At 39.6% G+C, this 23,072-nt stretch overlaps 1 protein-coding gene across 2 annotated transcripts in view; it reads left to right on the top strand.

Annotated features, from left to right (window-relative positions):
- The first annotated feature begins 4,418 nt into the window (after nt 1-4,418).
- The window catches only part of AKAP10 (A-kinase anchoring protein 10), an 83,110-nt gene continuing 64,456 nt past the window's right edge, over nt 4,419-23,072 (top strand). The window contains exons 1-4 of one of the 2 annotated variants that reach the window (XM_015558374.1): nt 4,419-4,537; nt 7,235-7,282; nt 9,198-9,380; nt 12,970-13,527. In XM_015558374.1, coding sequence (XP_015413860.1) covers nt 9,299-9,380; nt 12,970-13,527 — 640 coding nt within the window. In that variant the 5' untranslated portion in view covers nt 4,419-4,537; nt 7,235-7,282; nt 9,198-9,298. The remainder of the gene's footprint in view (nt 4,538-7,234; nt 7,283-9,197; nt 9,381-12,969; nt 13,528-23,072) is intronic. The other variant, XM_015558375.1, reaches the window with a different exon arrangement.

Consider the following 23,072-nt stretch of genomic DNA (forward strand, 5'->3'; position numbering starts at 1 on the left):
TGGCCGGCCTGCAAACCCCCAGCGGCCCCAAGCCCAGGCCGGTCCCGCCCTCCAGCAGGGACCCTAACCCCAATTGGGGCGTGGCCGCCATGCAAAAACCCGGCAGAGCCTCACCTAGGCTGGCCTTGCCCCCAGTGGGGACCCCCCACCCCAATCTGGGGCCCCCTTCAGGGCAGGCCAACCACCCCCACCCATTCACCAGGCCTCTGTCCTATATAATAAAAGCCTAATATGCAAATCGACCAAACAGCAGAGCACCTGGTGTAACAACCAGTTGCTATGACATGCATTGACCACCAGGGGGCAGACGCTCAAATGCAGGAGCTGCCCCCAGCCCGAAGGCCCCAGACTAGCCAAGGCGGGTGCCAGCAGGGCGCCCCCCCGCCCCGATCACCCCACTGGTCGCCTCACAGATCAGCCCTGATCGCTGGCCAGGCGTAGGGTCCCTAACTGTGCACAAATTTTGTGCATCGAGCCTCTAGTTTAAATATAGAAAAGATCGTGGGAAGGTTAAACGTAAAAGGACGGGAAAATACCATCACAGATCTACAAACAAAAAGAAAACTAGCCTAGCCGGTGTGGCTCAGTAGTTGAGTGTCGACCTATGAACCAGGAGGTCACGATTCGATTCCCAATCAGGGCACATGCCCGGTTGCGGGCTTGATTCCCAGTAGCGGGGCATGCAGGAGATAGCCGATCAATGATTTTCATCATTGATGTTTCCCCCTTCCTCTCTGAAATCAGTAACAATATATATTTTTTAAAAAGAAAGTTAATGTCTTTATAATAGCACATACATGAAAAAAGAAGGAAAAATTAAGTTTGGGAGGGGCGGAGAACAAAAGAGTCATTATTTTGGGGTAATATGATTATATAGATAGAAAATTCAAGAAAATCACATACCATTAGAACTCAAAAGAGTTTGGCTGGGTTTTAAAAATATCCAAGTACAGTAGATCCTCAGGTTATATCGGAGATCCATTCCTATGGCGTGATTTAACGTGATTTTCGCCGTAAGTCGGAACTCACCAACATAAGCATCTACGTCACTCACATGGAGCACAAACACAGCAGCAATGAAGTGAAACAGTAAAAAAAATTTAAAAGATAAATTCCTGACCTTTACTTGTGGTAAATAAATAATAAAAAACACAAAGCACATATGTACACACATTGAAATGATGGAACTTTTTTTTTAATAAATGGCAGATGTCGATGTAACCACGAAATGACATACTTTGAGTCTGACGTAACCCGAGGACTGTCTATATTTAAAAATCAATTGTGTTCGGTCAGCATGGCTCAGTGGTTGAGCGTGGAGCTATGAACCAAGAGATGATGGTTCGATTCTTGGTCAGGGCACATGCAGGCTCAATCCCCAGCGTGGGGCGTGCAGGAGGCAGCCGATCTATGATTATCTCTCATTGATGTCTCTTTCTCTCTCCCTCCCCCTTCCTCTCTGAAATCAATAAAAATATATTTAAAATGAAATAAAACTCAATTGTGTCTCCCTGTATTCTAGTTAAAACAAAAGACTCAAAGTTTTAAGGAATTTACAAAACATAATTGTACATAAAAGGAGAACCGAATAAATGGGAAGGTATACCATGCTTGTGGATAAAAAGATTTAATACCAGAAAGATGTGAACTCTTCCAACTTAATCATTAAGTTAGTGATGTTTAAAAAGAAATTCCCCTGGGAGTTTAGGATAAGGAGAATTTGATCATATAATTAATATTGAAGATAGTTTTGGAAAAGATAGATAGAGGACTTGGCCCTGCCATAGGCTTATTATATAGTTTAGTAATTAAGACAGTAGAATTGAATGCCCAGAAACAGATCATGTATATATGGGTGCTTGGTAAATAAAGAGTTCCTATTCACTTGGGACTAAATGATACTTGTTATTCCTCTGACAAAATAAATCCTATACAATAAAGAGGTAATATGCCAATTGACCCTCATGCTCTCACAAGATGGCTGCTTACGACCAGGCCAGCAGGAGGGTTAGTGAGGGACAACCAAACGACTGAACAAGCAGGCTGCGTGGGGCGACTAGGCTGGCAGCAGGGTTAGTGAGGGACGACCAAACGACTGAACAAGCAGGCTGCGTGGGGCGACCAGGCTGGCAGCGGGGTTAGTGAGGGACGACCAAACGACTGAACAGAAGGCTGCATGGGGCAACTAGGCCAGAAGAGAGGTTGCAAGCTGGGCTGAGGGGGCCCCCTCGCCCCCAGTGCACAAATTTCATGCACCGGGCCTCTAGTAAATAAATAATGAATGAATAAGATTCCCTGTCTCTTATTATATACATTCAGGGTTCAACAAACTTCTTATGTAAAAGGACAGATAGTAAATATTTTAGGCTTTGCAGGCCATATGGTCTCTGTTTCACTGTCTATCCTTGAAGCCATAGGCAGTGTATGTATATATAAACAAATGGACATGGCTATGCTAAAATAAAACATTATTTTAAAAAAAAACTTGTAGTGGCACCTTAGCCGGTTTGGCTTGGTGGATAGAGTGTTGGCCTGTGGACTGAAGGGCCCTGGGTTCAGTTCTGGCCAAGGGCACATGCCTAGGTTGAGGGCTCAATCCTCAGTAGGGGGCGTGCAGGAGGCAGCCAATCAATGATTCTCATCATTGATGTTTCTATCTCACTTTCCCTCTCTGAAATCAACAAAAATATATATTTGAAAAAAAAACTGGTAGTGGGATGGATTTGGCCCATGTGCTATAGTTTGTCAATCCTTGATATACAGAAATAAGTACCAAGTAGATAAGAGCCAAAATTTGAAAAAGCAAAACTTGAAATCATATAGAAGAAAATAGAGGGAGGACAATCTGATTTGGGGCAGGAAAGGATATTTTAAAAAATAAGGCAGGAAAATACAATCCACATAAGTAAATTTGACGTTAAAATAAAAAAAAAACTCATACAATAAAATATACCTAAGGCATTTGCAGTGCAAACAACAAAAGATTCGTATTCAGGATATGTATAGGATTTCTACAAATAAAAGACAAAGAACATGAATAAGCAGTCCATAAAAGAGGAAACCTGAATAGCCAATGAACATAAAAGGATGTTACATCAAAGAAAATCAAGGAAATGAATTAAAAACACCATCAAATACCATTTGGGAACTATTAAGTTGGCAAAAATTAAAAGTACCAAGGATATAAATATGAAGTACAGAGGTAGTGTAAATTGATATCACTACTTTTGTAAAAGAAAATGCAAATAATATGTTACCTAGCAGTGCCATTACTAGGGATTTTTTCTAGAGAAATTCTTATATATACACATAGGAAGACATGTACTCTATAGAATGTTCATCACATCAATGTTTGTGGACATTAGAAACTAAAATCTAAATGTTACTTAACAGGAAAATGGGTAAATAAAGGCATATTTATTTAAAGGAATTAAGCAGCTAAAATGAGCTAGAGCTACATGAAAACTAGAATTGCATCAATATAGACAAATGTTGAATTATATGAATACAAGTGTAAGATATGTGTAGAAGAACATAAGCATACCTCAGAGATATTGTAGGTTTGGTTTCAGACCACTGCAGTAAAGCAAATATCAAAGTGAGTCACACAAATATTTTGGTTTCCCAGTGCATGTAAAAGTTATCTTTATAGTCTATGACAGAGGTTCTCAACCTGTGGGTCGCGACCCCTTTGGCGGTCGAACGACCCTTTCACAGGGGTCGCCTAAGACCATCCTGCATATCAGATATTTACATTACGATTCATAACAGTAGCAGCATTACAGTTATGAAGTAGCAACGAAAATAATTTTATGGTTGGGTCACAACATGAGGAACTATATTTAAAGGGCCAGAAGGTTGAGAACCACTGGTCTATGAAGTGTGTAAGCAATAGCACTATGTTTAAAAAACAATGTGCATACCTTAACTAAAAAATACTTTATTGCTAAAAAATGCTACCCATTATCTGAGCTAGTGGAGGGTCTTGCCTCTGACGGTGGCTGCTAATAACTGATCAGGGTGGTGGTGCCTGTACAACAGTAATGACGTTTGCCGCATTGATTGGCTCTTCCTTTTGTGAATGCTTTCTCTGTAGCGTGCAATGCTGTCTGATAGCATTTTACCCCCGTAGAACTTCTTTCAAAATTGGAATCAGTCCTCTCAAACCGTGATACTACTATTTCAAGTTTATGTAATGTTCTGAATCCTTTGTTGTCATTTAAAAAATGTTCACATCTTCACCAGGAGTAGATTCCATCTCAAGAAACCATTTTCTTTGCTCATTCGTAAGAAGCAACTCCGATCTGTTAAGGATCTATCCTAAGATTGCAACAATTCAATCACATCTTCAGGCTCCACTTATAATTTTTGTTCTCTTGCTGTTTCCACCACATGTGCAGTTACTTCTTCCACTGAAGTCTTGAACCCCTCAAAGTCATCCACGAGGGGCTGGACTCACCTTCTTCCAAACTCCTGTTAAGTTGCTATGTTGACCTCTTCTCATGAATCACAAATGTTCTTAATGGCATCTAGAATGGTAAATTATTTCCAGATTTTCAATTTACTTTGGTAACTATAGCCTTACAAAGTATATTTTTTAATAAGAAATACATTTGAAAGTTGAAATTACTCCTTGGTCTATGGGGTGAATATTGTGTTAGCAGTCAGTGAAAACAAGATTAATCTCATTGTGCATTTCCATGAGAGCTCTTGGGTGGCCAGGTGCATTGTCAGTGAGCAGTACAATAAAATCTTGATGCAATGGACTAATTCAGGCAAGGGGGTGTCCATTAAAGCCAAAAGTCTGTTATATAATAAAGTAGGTTTTCTGAATGCATATGTTAAAAATTTGACAAATTAGTTTACCTGTTTTTACTTATATAGATAGGTTTGTGTAATTAAATTAAGTATGTATGAAAAGTTTAATTCCACAGAAAAGTTTTCTATACATATTACACTCACTAGTCACTGTGCGTAAATAAATGCATATGGCTGGGGTGTGGCTTAGCACACATCCAAACCTTGGCTAGCACTCATTAAAACTGCAGCAGATGCCTAGCCGGTTTAGTTCAGTGGTTAGAGCGTTGGCCGTTGGACTGAAGGGTAACAGGTTTGATTCCTGTCAAGGGCGTGTACCTTGGTTGTAGGTTCAGTCCCTGGCTCAGTCAGGTCATATGCATGAGGCAACCAATCAATGTGTTTCTCTTTCTGTCTCTCCCCCTCCCACTCTCTCTAAAAATCAATGGAAAAAAATATCCTAGGGTGAGGTTTAACAACAACAAAAAACCTGCTGCAGAAAGTCATGGCTGCAGAAAGTCATGACATGGGACAACAGAACCAATTACCACACAATGCGTGGTGATCATGTGTTAATCATTTCCCAAACAGTGTTTAAGATCGGTGACCTTGGATTTAAATATGTATATTATACTTGTAGATATGTAATATTTATTTATGGCAGTAAAATTACTACAGTATTTTTTCTAAAATAAGGCCTATTTGCTAAAATTTAAAATAACAGTAAATTAATAACAAAAATAACCTGTTGATTTAATTAAAGCGAATCTTAGTTCAAAGCATTTTAAAATTAACAGGGTGTTAATTTCCACATATGACATATGTACCAGAAGTTTTGTCCATTAAGTCTGAAGTCCGTTGAATTGAAGTCCAAAAAATTGAGGGTTTACTGAAATATATTGAAAGGAGTATTTTCTTCTGAGCAGTAGGTCTCAACAGTGAGTTGAAAATAGTTAAACATCTTAGAAACAGATGTGCTATTATCCAGGCTTTGTTGTTCCATGTGTAGAGCACAGTCAGAGTAGATCAGCATAATTCTTAAGGGCCCTAGGATTTGTGGAATGGGAAATGAGCATTGGCTTTAACTTAGTCATTAGCTGCATTAGCCCCTAACAAGAGAGTTAACCTGTCCTTTGAAGCCAGGCTTTAACTTTTCTCTAGCCATGAAAGTCCTAGATGGCATCTTCTTCCAATATAAGGCTGTTTTGTGTACAGTGAAATAGTGTAGCCACCTTCATTAATCTGAGCTAGATCTTCTGGATAACTTGCCACATCTTCTACATCAGCACTGGCTGCTTCACCTTGCACTTCTGTTATGGAGATGCCTTCTTTCCTTAAGCCTCATGAACCAACCTCGGCTAGCTTCGAACTTTCTTCTGCAGCTTCTTCACCTCTCAGTCTGACAGCAGTGATCAGTACCTGAAATGATCTTAACTTATTTTTGTCCATGTTGTCTCCACATACTTGCAGGGAAGTACTTGGTACATAATAGGCACTCAAATATTTGTTGTGGATTGATTTATCAGATACTATGAGAGCTAGTTATTTCCTGCTAGTAGCCTTTAATGTTTAAGAGCACAAATACAGAGATGAGTACATTTGGGATTTATTTTGATAGGCTTTTCATGATGAGGTTAAAGAAAATTTAATGTTGGAAAAACACAAGAAAAGTAAGGAGGGTTGAAAATAGTCTTATGTTAGATCTGTAAGAGTTCACACTTGGCCTAGGCTGCCATGCACCTTCCTTTCTTAGAAATATTGGTAGCGTATCTGCAGTAGAATTTCTACTGTTTTGTATGATAGAGGAGAGATTGTATAATTTTTTAAGAAACAGATTGTTAAACCTTGAGTATTAGAAGTTTAAATTAAAATGTTTTTAAGTTTGGAATGTTTGTATTTGGTGCTGTGGGGGGAAGTACACAATAAATAAGATATGATGTACAACCAAAGAACTCTTTCTTCAACATGCATCTAGGAGTGGGTTGTACATAGTAATAATATCAGCAAACACCCTAAATTTACTGTGTGGTAGTTACTCCTCTAAGCCCTTTACAAGTATGTATTTTTTTCAACCCTCTAAGGTAGGTATTACTAGTATTGACCTAATTTCAGATATCAATGAACTTGAGACCCAGAGGAGTAAAGTACTTTTCCATGATCACATGGCCAATAGGCAGCAGAGTCAGAAGTTGGGTGCAGGTATTCTGACATTGTCTCTCCATAGCATACTTGGTGTCCTTGACTGAATGCTGTCCAGAGGTCACTTCCTTAAAGAATCTCCCCTGATGCATGCCCTGCCCTCTGCCCCCAGGCAGTTAGTCCTCCATGTAGAATTTTGAATACTTATCTGTTAGAATAAAGCTCATCTAATATTTACAATGTCTAGAATGTATCTTCTTTACTATAAAGGTTGGTTATGAAGCTCTTTTTCTTCTAGTGAAAGGCAAAGAACAAGATAAGACGTCAGATGCCAAGACAGTTAAAGGTGAGTTCAGCAGTATTCCATTGTATTAAAAGGGGATGTGCTTTGCATTCATGAGCTCTTCAATCCTGTTATCCTCTCCCTTCATTTGCCATTCATCATTTCTTCCCTTTTTTAGAGTTATTTGTGATTAACTTACTTCCCTGTTTAACTTTTATATTCCCCAACACCTAGCATATAATAAATAGGTTTTCACTAAGCATCTGTTGGCTGTTCTAGTGATTACAGTGAATCAGTGCCTTCCTTGTTAATCACACATTTGATTGTTCCCTAAAAGTGATTAGTTGATTTTATTTTAAAACAGCAAAAATCAAAAAATACTCTTAACTAACAGCTAGCTGAGTGAAAGCACTGCCACTTGCCAGGCTTGGTTTTCTGTTTGTCTACCAGTGTGGATGGTAACAGTTTTCACTTCATTACTTCGGATGAATGGCCTTACATTTATTCTGAGAACTTTATTTGAATCAGTGTATTAGCCCTATTTATAAGACATTCTTAGTTTATACTCTCTGCTGTAGTTTTGACTGATTTCATTCTTTCAATGTACAAAGATTATAATGGGAAAATTATAATGGGAATTATTTCCATAGCCATTACATATTAATTTTATAAATAGATGTTATTTACATGAAATCTGTGGGTTGCTACTTATTTAGATTTTTCTTTCAAATGTTTATATGTTGTGTGACTGGCATTGAGTATTAACTCTATATGTTCAGTTTGCCGGAGACTATTTATAACTTAAGAGATTTGTAAGATGGTTTCCTGCTTATTTCTGATCATTTAATGCAGCGGTTCTCAACCTGTGGGTCGCGACCCCTTTGGGGGTCGAACGACCCTTTCACAGGGGTCGCCTAAGACCATCGGAAAACACATATATAATTACATATTGTTTTTGTGATTAATCACTATGCTTTAATTATGTTCAATTTGTAACAATGAAATTGGGGGTCACCACAACCTGAGGAACTGTATTAAAGGGTCGCGGCATCAGGGAGGTTGAGAACCACTGATTTAAAGCCATTTGAATTCCACATTAGTTCATACTGCCCTCCAATTTGATTGGCATTGATAGAGGCTAAAAGCCCTTAGCAAGCAGAGGCTTGTGAAGACTAGATTTGATGGTAGTAGGAAGCAGGGATCGTGATGGCTCAGGCATATCAGTCTTGTACACTAACAGTATAACTTTGGAAGTCATGTAACTTCCTTCAGATTCTTCATTTGTAGGTTAAGAGGGTTGGCCTACCTAACTTCTACATCTGTACCAGGCTAAAAAAAGTTCCATGCTTGTATTCTATTTATGACTGTATATAATCTGTGCTTAGCATTCCTGAAATAATTAAAAAAATAATTTGAAGACAGCTTCATTGCATAATTCTCCCAACTCTTGTTGAATAATTGATGAATATAGATACCTGGAAACAGGTATGGATATTCATGTTTTTATCTGCTTTATTCTATAAACACGTCTCAAGGAGTAATAGATTAAATTACAGTACTATGTATTTTGTCTTTCATAAGAACTATTACCAAGTATTACTCAGATTCTGTGTCTGGGAGCTATTTACTAAGATAGAGAGCACCTGTCTGTTGACTGCTCAATAAAATAAGTGGTGTTGCCCAGCCAGTGTGGCTCAGTGGTTGAATGCCAATCCATCAACCAGTAGGTCATGATCAGGGCACATGCCCGCGTTGTGGGCTTGATTCTCAGTAGGGCATATACTGGGGATTAAGCCTGCAACCCGGGAATCGAACTGGGATGGTCAACCGCTGAGCCATGCCGGTGGGCAAAAAACTTAATTTTTAAAGTTCTCTCAAAGCCCTCTTTTGAGAAAACAGAGGGCTTTAATAGAACCTTTAAGATAATTTTAAGAAACTATCAAATTTTAATTTTTAACAATTTTTTGAAAAATTATAGCCTCAAATCCTGTATATTCCCCACAAAAAAGCACTAAAAATCATGCCTTGCTGGAGGCTGCAGGACCAAGTCATATTGCAATCAATGCCATTTCTGCCAACATGGACTCCTTTTCAAGTAGCAGGACGGCAACACTTAAGAAGCAGCCAAGCCACATGGAGGCTGCTCATTTTGGTGACTTGGGTAAGTGACATTCACTTTTTGTTAACTTACAATAGGAGGAAGGAGTTCAGTATAGCATGTGAAATTCTTGCCAAAGGATAGTGAACTGTATAATTAAAAAATGTATACAAATTAAAATAACAGCTGTACGTGTAATGGAAGCACTGTGTTTTGTTCCTATAAATACAAAATATAAAGGACACCCAATAGAAAAATTGGCCATGTCCAGAAGAAGAAATACATTTGGCTTGATTGTGTGAAAAAGATGCCTCATTTCACTGATACTCAGGGAAATGCAAATTAAAATAGGTAAATTTGCCCTGACCGGTTTGGCTCAGTGGATAGAGCATCAGCCTGCAGACTCAAGGGTCCCGGGTTTGATTCCGGTCAAGGGCATGTAACTTGGTTGTGGGCACATCCCCAGTGGGGAGTGTGCAGGAGGCAGCTGATCGATGTTTCTAACTATTCCTCTCCCCTCCTCTCTGTAAAAAATCAATAAAAAAATATTTAAAAAAATAAATGAAATAGGTAAATTTTTTAAAGTAAATATTTAAAGTTTGACAATTTGTTAATGTAGATGCAAAAAATAGCCACTTCCTTTTAGTGGAAGTGCAAATTGGTGAAGATTTTTTAAAAGACAATTTGGAAGTATTTATCAAAATGTATACAATTTAGTCCTCAGTATGCTCACATATATGCACAAAGGTGTATACATAAATGTGTATAAGGCTATTCATTGCAGTATTGTTGTGATAGGAAAGAATTAGGAACAAGATATAAATACCCACTGATAGAGAAATAGTCAAATTTTGGTATACCCATACTCTGGAATACTGTGTAGCCATTTAAAGTCCGAAAAAGACATGTTAAAGTGAAAAAGCAGCTTACATAGCAGTATGTATAATAGGATCCCTGTTGTGTAAATAACTCCTTTCTCTCCCCACCCTCTGCACATGCAAAAAAAAAAAAAAAAGGATATGCAGGAGATTTCTTACAACTGCATATGAATCTACTATATAAGATTTAAAAGTTTAATTAAGAAAAATTGTAAGTCTTGCAGGGGATCAGGATTTCCTGAAGTTCATGAAACGGATGTCTACAAAGATGGACTAGCTAACATTGACAATAAGATAGTAAGGATGATGACATGTGAAATGCTTCAAAGGAAAATTATTTGAATAGCAAAGGATTAAGAAAAGCCCTTTTGAAAAATTGACGTAATCATCAGTTATTTTTATGAAAATAAACCTCTTTATGTCATCCTGTGAAAATTTAAAAACACACACCAAGATTTGATTTTTTGTTTTTTTAATAGCTGTGGTTATAATCACAACTTAAATTTAGTTAAATGTAAAATAAACTTGTTTTTATTAAGTTTGGTTTTATTTTTTAAGATAAAATTCCAGAGCTACTCTTTATTCTGTTTTAAATAATATTGAGAGTTCATAACACTTTTCTAGCTATATCCACACAACCACAGTTGTTCCCCAGGATACGTTTCTAGAAGTGAAGTTTTTGAATTGGAAATCATGCAGATTGCTTAAGGTTTGTTATCTGTTACTGAATGCTCCTCAAAAAACCTCTCATTATCAGTGGTGAGAGTGCTTCCTGTTTCATTGTGCCTTGTTAGTGCTTGTTACTATTTTTTTCTCAATTTTTTTTATTGATTTCAGAGAGGAAGAGAGTGACATTGATGATGAGAGATAATCACTGATCAGCAGCCTCCTGCCTAGGGATTGAACCCACAACCTGAATCAGGCGGGAATCGAGCCGAGACCTACTGATTCATAGGTCGATGCTTAACTATTGAGCCGCACCAGCCGGGCTATTATTTTTTGAAAAAATATATTCCAGTTTGACAAGCTAAAAAGGTTATCTTGTATTAATTTGCTTTTCTGGAATATTTTTTAAAGTATATTTTATTCATTTTTACAGAGAGGAAGGGAGAGGGATAGAGAGTTAGAAACATCGATGAGAGAGAAACATTGACCAGCTGCCTCCTGCACACCCCCCACTGTGAATGTGCCTGCAACCAAGGTACATGCCCTTCACCAGAATTGAACCTGGGACCTTTGAGTCCGCAGGCCGACGCTCTATCCACTGAGCCAAACTGGTTAGGGCAACTTTTCTGGAATTTTTAATGAGGTTGAATATTTTTTAAAAATTATTAGCCTTTTTTCTTTCTTTGGGACTAGTACTATAAGATTTTTTTTTAATATATATATTTTTATTTTAGGTAGGAAGGAAGTGGGAAAGAGAAATAGAAACATCAATGATGAGAGAGAATCATTCATTGGCTGCCTCCTGCACGCCTCACACTGGGACCCAAGCCCGCAACCTGGACATGTGCCCTGACAGGGAATCGAACCGTGACCTCCCGGTTCATAGGTTGATGCTCAACCACTGAGCCACACCGGCCAGGCCATAAGATTTTAAGAAAAGAATTTACATGGTCATAATCGTTGTAGTAAACCTAGTTACTAATAACTGGAAAGGAGCAGTGGGGAGGCCAAATAGTTTAGGCACGCCATTTGTGTGCTTTGCCACAGATCTCTTGGGGAAGGGACTAGACGGAGGAAGAATAGACGCATACCCAGTAAAGTCTGGGTGACATAGGGAAGGTACTTGTTTGTCAGTCAAACCTGGGAAGAGGTCATTGGCAAGAGGAAGCATAGCCAATGCAAGCTCAGGAAGACTTGAGACATTTAATCTCCTAATAAACAAAGGAGCTTGCTCTCTGCGCTCTTGCTGGCTTGTGTTTTGGGGACTCTGGGAACTCTTGTTGCAGAGCATGCTCTCTTGACCCCCCTCACTTGCCCACCTTGCTCACGGCTATGTGGACCACACACAATGGACTAATGGACTGCAACTGGCCTGATGCTAAACGACTCAGCACCCCATGGAATGGGAGCTTTGGATGCTGACTTTGCTCCCAGCTCTGCTAAAGCCCCAGCTGCACATCTTCCAGGATTGGATTAAGGGAAATGGGACTTTGGAAATCCAGAGATAATACCACACAAATAAAAATCATTCATTCTCCTGTGCGAGTCTCAGATAATTCTTTTTTTTAAAATATATTTTTTATTTCAGAGAGGAAAGGAGAGGAAGGGAGAGATAGAAACATCAAGGATAAGCTAGAATCATTGATAGGCTGTCTCCTGCACACCTCCTTATTGGGGATCGAGCCACAACCTGAGCATGTGCCTTTGACCGGAATTGAACCCATGACCCTTTAGTCCACAGGCCAACGCTCTATCCATTGAGCCAACCCAGCTAGGGCAATAATTCTTTTACTTGAGATATTGTAAGAACCCGACTCCCTAGTACCCACTGGGAAAGGGGATACCCCACTTTCACCAATAATAGTCTGAATTTCCATTTAAAAAGATGAGGATTATTTGAGTAACAAAGAGCTTTTTAATAATTTAAGTAAGTTTTGGGCAGTAGTTTCTTTGCTTGTTTAGAAACCAAAACCATAGTATTTCAAGTTATTTATCCATTTAAATAGTTAGGAAGTAAACTTTATTTAAGGTCTTTGATGCTAAAGTTGCCTAATAGGTCAGTCTTAAACTATTTATTACTGAACTGCTAATTCTTTTGCTTTTTTTAGGCAGGTCTTGTCTGGACTACCAGATTCAAGAGGCCAAATCAAGTCTTTCAAAGACTCTTGAACAAGTCTTGCATGACACTATTGTCCTCCCTTATTTCATTCAATTCATGGAACTTCGGAGAATGGAGCATTTGGTTAAATTTTGGTTAGAAGCTGAAAGTTTTCACTCTACAACTTGGTCCCGAATAAGAGCATACAGTCTGAGCACAGTGAAGCAGAGCTCATTGGCTGAGCCTGTCTCTCCATCTAAAAAGCAAGAAACTGCAGCACCTTTTGTAACCGAGTCTCTTGACAAGAGATTAGAGGATTCTGGCTCAGCCCAATTGCTTGTGACTCAATCAGAAGAAAGTGACCTGAATAATAGAACTAGCAACACCCAGAATCGCTTGCTCCTTTCCGAGGAATGTGACAGTGCCCATTCTCTCCATCTTGAAATGGCCAGAAGAGAAGCTCATCAAGTTTCCATGGAAACCCAAGAATCCTCCCCCAGACTTACAGTAGCCAGTAGAAATAGTCTTTCTTCACCACTAAAGGAATTATCAGGAAAACTAATGAAAAGTAAGTGTGTGATTTCCATCTTTCTCTTTTTCCTTTTTTTTTTAAATCAGTGTACAAAGTGGAACTTGCGATGGAGAATAAAAGGATTAGACTTATTTTTTCTCCCATATTTACTTTTAAATTTGGAAAGATTTGGAGAGTGTCCTAGAGTAGGATCAGTGTATAAAAAAGGAACAGGGATAGATATAGTGATTGGATTCTCGAAGAAGAATGTTAGCAGAATTAACAAATGAAGAAAGGTCAAGTACCATCCTACTTATCCTTCCATAGATTTTTTAAATCAAAGTATTGTCCAGATAGGCTTAGTCCATCCTGTCTGTCTTAATTTTATTACACTTTTACTGTACTTTGCAAATAAATGTATATTTGAATTGGTAGTAAGTGACAGTTATTATATTCTCATTTAGTAGTCAGGACACCTCTGTGAGGTAGGCTTTATTATTCTGTTTTGCATGAGAAAACCATGGCTTAGAAAGGTTAAGTAACTTGCCCTAGGTTTTACAGTTAGTGGGAAGCTAGAATTATAGCCCAGGCATCTCACAGCAGCAACCTTTCTTTTTTTTTTTATTCTCTATTTGGAAATTACACACTCTTATTTTTCCATTATCACCTTCTGGAAATCTAATTAGACAGCCTTTGTGTTTTTTATCCTACATGTTCTTTGTTTCCCAAAAGGGCTAGGTCCGTGGTCTGTACACTGCGGCTCGCAAGCCACATGCGACTCTTTGGCCCCTTGAGTGTGGCGCTTCTTAAGCCTTAGGAGTATCCTAATGAAGTTAATAACAGTGTACCTACCTATATAGTTTGGGTTTAAAAAATTTGGCTCTCAAAAGAAATTTCAGTCGTACTGTTGATATTTGGCTCTGTTGACTAATGAGTTTGCCGACCACTTGGCTAGGTGATTTTCTTTCTGTTTTTTTCTCATTTGCTTATTTTTTTAGAGCAGTTTAATGTTCACAGCAAAATTCTGGAGAATGTACAGATTTCCAGGTACTGCCTACCTATTGTTTTGGTTTAATTTTCTACCCCAGGGGTCCTCAAACTTTTTAAACAGGGGGCCAGTTCACTGTCCCTCAGACCATTGGAGGGCCGGACTATAGTTTAAAAAAAAAACTCTGAACAAATTCCTGTGCACACTGCACATATCTTATTTTGAAGTAAAAAAAACAAAACGGGAAATATTTGTATTTGCATGTGGCCCGCTGGCCGTAGTTTGAGGACCCCTAGTCTACCCTTTTTGGGTCCTGGGGCAACTGTCTTTGAAAGTGCAAGCTCTAAGTCTCTTGAAATTGGTGGCTTTTCTCAGGGGAATGCCCTCCAGGTCTTGTACTATTACCCATCTAGATTTGCCACTAGCTTCTACAGGTCCACAATTCCTTACCTGCCATTCAGAAATATAGAAAGCATTGACTGCCACAAGTTATTTTTAAACTGAAGAAAACTTGACCTGAACTGTTATGAACTTATTGCAGAAATATGAATGTGTTTTATTCTGGGGTATTGTCCCACATGCTGCTGGGATTATGGTAATGGTATATATAAATACAGTACATTACCTCTGTAAATGCCCCCACACCCTAGTTCTGAATCTAAAAGATTACCAGCCCCAGCGAGTTCAGACAAAGGAGCTGCTGTACTTGCTTCTGCCTCTCGTTTCCCGTCCTTTACCACAAGCTCTGGCACACTTTTTAAAAAGCACATGGGAGTTTGTTTGAACACCTAATCTGGCCTATTTCTGCAAATGGAAGTCCAACATCCATTTCTTACATTAAAATATACTGTATTATTTTTTAAAATGTCATTGGGTGGTACTTAATAAAAAATAGAAATAGTAGTGGGGTTATTTTTAAAGTATTTGTTTTCTCCTTTTTCATTATTTTTAAAATTTATGTGCAGTAAATTGACTTTTTTGATGTATACTTGTATGAATTTTGACACCTGCATAGATCCCTGTAACTATCACCACAAGCAGGAAGACCTTTGTAGTCAAATCCTCTGTATCCCGACACTTGCAACCTTCCATTGTCCACATCTCTAGTTTTGCCTTTTCCAGGGTGCCATATAAGTGAATTTGTATAGTGTGTAGCGTTTTTGTTTGTTAATTCTCATGCGAGGATATTTTTTCCATTGATTTTTAGAGAAAGTAGGAGGGGGGAAGAGAGAGAGAGACAGAGAGAGACAGAGACATTTATGTGAGAGACATCGGTTGGTTGTCTCCCACACATGCCCCCACTGGGACCAGGGATCGAACCTGCATCCCAGGTACATGCCCTTAACCAGGAATTGCACCCATGACCTTCCAATCACTGAGCCTCACAAGCCAGGCTGTATTACATAGCTTTTGAGTCTGGTTTCTTTTACTCAGCATAATAGCTCTGAAGATCATCCATGTTGCTTATTTCAGTAGTTCATTGCTTTCTGTTGCTAGGTAGTATTCCACTGTATGGCTGTACTATCCATTTACTTGTATGTTATTCCAGTTGTTGATGATTATGAATAAAGCTGTTATAAACATTTGTTTACAGGCTTATGTGTGAACAAAGTGTTATTTCTCTAGGGCAGATTCTTCTTAGGGGTGCTGGATTATGTGATAAGCATGTATTTGATTATCTAAGAAACTGCCAGACTGTTTTGTAGAATGGCTGTACCATTTTGCATTCCTATCAGCAATATATGATAGTTCTATTTCTTGTTTCCTTGTCAGCACTTGGTATAATTGGCTTTTTGTTTATTTAGATTTTTTAAAGCCATTCTAACAGATGTGTAGTGATAATCTCATTTTGCTTTTCCTGTGCATTTCTCTAATGGCTAATGAATGATATTGAATCATGTACATATTTGCCATCTATTCTCTTTGGTGAATTATTCAGATCTTTGCCATATTTTGTTGTATTGCTGGTTTTATTATTATTGAATTTTGAGCATTCTCTATATGTACTGGATATAATACCTTGATTTGCAAATGCTTTCTCCTAGTTTATAGCTTGACATTTCATTCATTTAACAGTGTCTTTCACAAAGCAAAAGAACCTTTTGATAAGTCCACTTTATCTACCTCTCTTTTATATATTTTGCTTTTGATGTCATATCTAGGAGCTCTTTTTGCCTAACCAAAGGTCATGAAGATTTTTTCCTATATTTTCTTATGAAAGTATTATAGTATTTTATACTTTACATTTAGATATGTGATTATTATGTAAGGTGTGAAGGCTAGATCAAGGCTTTTGTTTTATTTTTACATGTGGATACCTGATTGTTCCAACATAATTAATTGAAAGGACTATTTTTACTACATTGAATTAATTGCCTCTGTTTTGGCCATATTAGTTAGGTCTATTTCTGGACTCTGGTCTGTTCCATTGCTTTATGTGTGTGTTTGTTTGTTTATTTATTTACTAGAGGCCTGGTACACAAAAATTAGTGCACTTGGGGGCGGCGGGGGGGGAGGTCCTCAGCCTGGCCTGTGCCCTCTTGCAGTCTGGGACCCCCCGGGAGATAATGACCTGCTGGCTTAGGCCTGCTCCCGGGTGGTAGAGGGCAGGCCCAATCCCTAGGTGTAGCCCCTGATCGGGCTCAGGGTAGGGTCGATTGGGGAGTTGGGGCGCCGCCCCCTGTCATACACAGAGCAGGGTGGATCAGAAGGTTGCGATGCCACCCTCAGTCACGCTCAGGGTAGGGTCAATTGGGGGGTTGTGGCACCGCCCTCTGTCACACTCAAGGCAGGGTGGATGGGGAGGTTGCGGCGCCACCCCCTGTCATGCACAGAGCAGGGCCTTTTTTTATTCTGGGCCAGCTTTAGCTCTGGCTCCAGCTCTTAGGCCTCTGCTGCTGAGTTCTGTAATCAAAACAATGTATAATTCCAGCTCTGAGATCCCGGCTGGCTGAAAGCATGTTTCTGGAGTTTTGTTTAGCTTCTATATTTGTAACTATGTTTCAAACTGCAAGCTCAGAGGCCGGCAAGGCAGGAGGGGAACGTTGGTTTCCTCTGTCACTGAAGCAAGCAAGCCTCATGTTAGTTTCAAGCTGCCTGGCTGCTGGCTGCCATCTTGGCTGGCAGCTAATTTGCATATCACCCTAATTAGCCAATGGTAAGGGTATCGGATGTATGCTAATTACCATGTTTCTCTTTCATTAGATAGGATTGCTTTATGTGTTTATTTCTTCACTGATACAACACTAGTAATTTAAGTCATAGTAAGTCTTAAATTTGGGTAGTATGAATCTTCCAACTATGTTCTTTCTTTTCTCGTTTCTTTTATTTTCATATAAATTTTAGAATAATCTCATCTGTATCTATGAGAAACCCTGCTGGAATTTTTATTCGAGTTGCATTTAAATAATAAGTCAGTTTGGGGAGAATTTACACCTTAACTGTATTGAATGTTATAATCCATAGATATGGTGTGCTTCTTCATTTATTTAGGTCTTTGATTTCTTTCATCAGCATTTGATACTTTCAGCATAAAGATTCTTTACATGTTTTGTTAGAGTTAATCTCTAGTATTCTTTTTTGGTGCTATTGGGAGTGGTATTTTTAAAAATGTTGTTTCTAATTTTTTCAGTCCTAGTTTATAGAAATAGGATTGACTTTTATACGTTAATCCTCTATTCTGTGTCCTACTAAACTGACTACTTTTATGGGCTTTTTTGGTAGATTGCTTAGGATTTTCTACATAGACATTCACATTATCTGTGAATAGCGACAGTGTTTTTTCTTCCTCTTCAAACTTCTTTTCTTTTTTCTTGCCTTATTGCACTAGCTGGGACTTCCTGTACCATGTTGATTAGGAGTGGTGAGAGAACACAGTCACTATTAAAAATGAGACTAGCTATGGGGTTTTGAAAATGCCTTTTATCAGGTTGAAGAAATTCTTTTACCTTAATGCTTTACTGAGAGTTGTTGAATCATGAATGGTGTTGAATTATGTCAGATGTTTTTGCTGTATCATTTTATATGACCATGTAATATTTTTTTGTCTGTTAATATAACCTTGATTTATTATTTTCTTAATATTGAATAACCTTCCATTCTCATGGTAAGACTCATTTGCTTGTAGTATATTATTTTCTTTATGTTGCTGGATTTGCTTTCCTAAGCATTTTTATTTATAGGCTCATGATGCATATTGGACTGTAATTGGTGGGCTTTTTAAACTCTTTATTGTTAAAAATATTACAGATGTTCCCCCTTTCTCCCCATCCCATGTTTCCCCCCTCCACCCAGATTCTGCCCCACTCCAGGTATTCACCACCCTATTTATTATCTGTGTCCATGGATAACGTATGTATGCATAAGAGTTCTTTATCCCAAAATATGGCAAGAGTGGTTAATCCCTTTCCATACCTCTCCCCCTTCCCTCTAAGATCATTAGTCTATACCAGCGGTTCTCAACCTGTGGGTCGCGACCCCTTTGGTGGTCGAATGACCCTTTCACAGGGGTCGCCTAAGACCATCCTGCATATCAGATATTTATATTACGATTCACAACAGTAGCAACATTACAGTTATGAAGTAGCAACGAAAATAATTTTATGGTTGGGTCACAACATGAGGAACTGTATTTAAAGGGCCAGAAGGTTGAGAACCACTGGTATACCATGTTTTTATGCCTCTGGCTCTGTTTTATTTATCAGTTTATTTTGTTCGATACATTCCTTGTTCGTTTATTTTGATTCAGTTGTTGATAAATATATATTCATTGCCATTATATTATTCATATTTTTCATCTTTTTTTCCTTCTTAAAGAAGACCCTTTAATATTTCATGTAAATATTAAAGTTTGGTGTGAACTCCTTTAGCTTTTTCTTATCTGTGAAGCTTTTTATTTGACCTTCAATTCTAAGTGTTAGCTTTGCCGAGTAGAGTGATCTTGGTTGTAAGTCCTTGCTTTTCATCACTTTGAATATTTCTTGCCATTCCCTTCTGGCCTGTTGGAGAAATCAGCTGACAGTCATATGGGCACTCCTTGTAGGTAGGTAATTGCTTTTCTCTTGCTGCTTTTAAGATTCTCTTTGTCTTTAACCCTTGGCATTTTTTTAAAAAAATCCTCACTCAAGGATACTTTTTCATTGGTTTTTAGAGAGAATGGAAGAGAGAGAGACAGAGAAATAGCAATGTGAGAGATACACGCCTATTGGTTGCCTCCTGCACATGCTCTAACCAGGGCCTGGGCTGTGGAGGAGCCTGCAACTGAGATACAAGCCCTTGACCAGAATTGAACCTGGGACCCTTTGGTCTGTAGGCTGATGCTCTATCCACTGAGCCAAACAGGCTAGGGCAGGAAATTTATAACTTTAAGTACACCCTTGGCATTTTAATTATTATGTGTCTTGTGGGCCGCTTTTTTTCAGGGCTCCCTGTACTTCTATGTCTATTTCTTTCATTGGGTAAGGAGAGTTTCCTGTCATTGTTTTTTTCAAATAGGTTTTCAATTTCTTGCTCCCTCTTTTCTCTTTCCGGTAACTCCCTAATGCGAATGTTGGTATGCTTGAAGTTGTCCCAGAGACTCCTTACACTATCTTCATATTTTTGGTTTCTTTTTTCTTTTTGCTCTTCTAATTGTGTGTTTTTTGCTTTCTCTTGTTCCAAATTGCTGATTTGATTCTCGGAATCCTCTATTCTATTATTGATCCCCTGTAAATTACTCTTCATTTCAGTTAGTGTGTCCTTCATTACTAACTGGTCCTTTTTTATGTCTTTGATATTCTCACTAAGTTTCTTGAAGTGCTCCTTAAATTCCTTGCACATCCTTATAACCACTGTTTTGAACCTGTATCTGGTAGTTTGCTCGCTTCCATTTTGCTTCCTTTTCTGGAGATTACTACTGTTCTTTCATTTGTGACATGTTTCTTTGTCTCCACATTTTGGATGCTTCCCTGTTTGTTTCTATGTATTAGGTAGAGTTGTTGTGTCTCCTGGAATTGGTAGAGTCGCCGTAAGTATTAGGTGCCCTTTAGGATCCAGTGGCTCAGCTTCCCCAGTCACCTGAGCTGGGCATTCTAGGTGTGCACCTATGTGAGCTGTGTGCACTGTTTTATTGTGGTTGTAGTTGAGCCTTGATTGCTGTTGGTGTCACTGGGAGGGATTGACCTCCCGGCCAATCATCTGCTTGGACCAGCTGTGAGTAAAAAGGAAGAGCTGAGGTGCAGGAGATGCCGCTGTGAAGCAGGACTTGCCTCATTGGGGCTTTGACGCTCAACAAGTCTGCCTCTTGAGTGTGTCTCTAGTGGATGTGGTAGGGTTGCAGTCTGGCATGGTCTGAAGCTGACCACTGGGTGCACTGGCTCTGGGGCCTACTGGGAGATGCAAAGTCAGCTACAGCCTGTGCCCTGCCTGGGACTACCAGGCAGGAGCTACAGAGCGACCAGCTGATGGCTGCTACTTATGCTGGGCTTGTAGCTGTCCAGAAGAGGCCAAGCTGTGAAACAACGCAGGCTGCTGCTAGTGCTGGGCCTGGGATCACTTAACAAGAGGCACGGGGCACACTGAGGCCAGCTGCTGCTTGTTTGGGAGATTTGAACCCTGAGAAAGGACAAGCCATTTATATGCAAAAGGTACTCCAAACAGCTTGGGTGGGGCTGCAAATTAGATGGGGCAGGGTCTCATGGACTCACCAGGATGGGACAAACTGTGGGCCAGGTTGATGGAACTCAGATATGGCATTTGCCTGTGGGCTCTGTGATGGGGAACAGGGATCTCTGCCAGCACTCTTATGTGCCCCCAAGATACTGGTTAGATGCCATATGATTTTGTTCCTCCATGTATGTCCCTGAATCCTTTCAAACTGCTGCCCCAACGCTGGAGCTCAGAGGGAGTGAGTCCAAATAAATCTGTGCTCTGGCCCTATAAGAGTAACTGCCTGGGACTCCAGCAGACTGTAGTTCTCAGCCAAAATCCCTGCTGGTTTTTACAGCCAAGAGTTACAGGGACTTCTCTTCCTGGTACTGATATCCTGGGCTAAGGGGTCTGGTGTGGAAATGTGATCCCTAGTTCCTTACCGGAGCCTCTAAGGCCAAGATATTCCCCCCGATTATAAAAACACTACATGTGGATGTAGGACCAGCCTGTTCCACACCTCCACCCCTCCTACCAGTCTCAAGGTGGCTTCTTTAATTCTCTAGTTGTAGGGCTTCTATTCAGCCAGATGTCAGGTGTTTCTAAATGATGGTAATTCTGTGATTTAGTTGTAATTTTGATGTGGTTGTGGCAGGCAGTGAGTACTGTGTTAACCTATTCACCATCTTGGCCTCCCTCCTTCGAGAGTCTGTAGTTTTCTTATACTGCCTTTGGCTGGCTTTGGTATCACTGTGATGCTGGCCCCATAAAATGAGTTGGGAAGTTTCCTACCTCTGTTGTTTTCCAAAAGAGATTGTGTAGAATTGCTGTTAAATGTTTGGTAGAGTTTGCAAGGGTCTGAAATTTTGTTTTTAATAATGTTTTAAACTATGAATTCAGTGTGTGTGTGTGTGTGTGTGTTTTAGTAGAAATAAGGCTGATCAGATTATGTGTTGTTTTTTTTTGAGTGAATGTTAGTAGTTTGTGGATTTTATTTCATCAAATTCTTGAATATATGGGTATGTAATTGCTACCATTACATCTGTTTGATGATGAGTTTATAGTGATATCCCTTTCACTTCTCTCTCTTTTTTTGGTATTCCTGTAGCATTAATTTGTTTATTTTTATTTATTTTTTAAATCTTTATTGTTGAGATTATTACTGGTGTTCCCTTTTTTTGCCCCATTTCCCCCCCCCCCGGTTTCCACTTTGCCCCAGGCCTTCGCCACGCTATTGTTGTGTCCATAGGTAATCCATATCCAGTATAATAAAGGGTAATATGCAAATAGACCAAATGGCAGAACAAACGAACAACCAATCAATGTGTAATATGCTAATGATATGCTAAGGCTGTTCAACCACTCGCTGTGACCACCAGAGGGCGGACAGTCAATTGGCCGACCAGTCACTATGACATGCACTGACCACCACAGGGCAGATGCTCCGACTGGTAGGTTAGCCTGCTGCTGGGGTTTGGCTAATCGGGATTGAACGAGATGAGCCAGACACACGCTGAAGCCCTCCCACGGTCCCTCCCTGGCCCGATTGTGCATCAGTGGGGTCCCTCAGCCTGGCCTGCACCCTCTTGTAATCCAGGACCCCTCGGGAGATGTCAAAGAGCCAGTTTCAGCCTGATCCCACAGGCCACTCCCCTTGGGAAGGCGCCAGATGCAGGGCTCATGGCTGGTGAGCGCTGCTGCAGCAGTGTGAGCCTCTCCTGATCCAGACTGATTGAGTGTGAGCCCATGGCAGGCACAGTGGGGCCGGGATGAGCGGGAGTGGCAGGTAGGAGCTGCAGTCAGCATTGGACTGCAGGTTTCAGCCACCCAGAGGGACCCCACACATGCACGAATTCGTGCACTGGGCCCCTTGTATGCATATAAGATCTTTTTTTAATCTCTTCCCACCCCCCTTCCCTCAGAATCATCAGTCTGTTCCATTTCCATGCCTCTGATTTTATTTTATTCAACAGTTTATTCTTTTCATTAA

Source organism: Myotis davidii, unplaced genomic scaffold (genome assembly GCF_000327345.1).
Source record: "Myotis davidii unplaced genomic scaffold, ASM32734v1 scaffold129, whole genome shotgun sequence".
Classification (NCBI taxonomy): Eukaryota; Metazoa; Chordata; class Mammalia; order Chiroptera; family Vespertilionidae; genus Myotis; species Myotis davidii.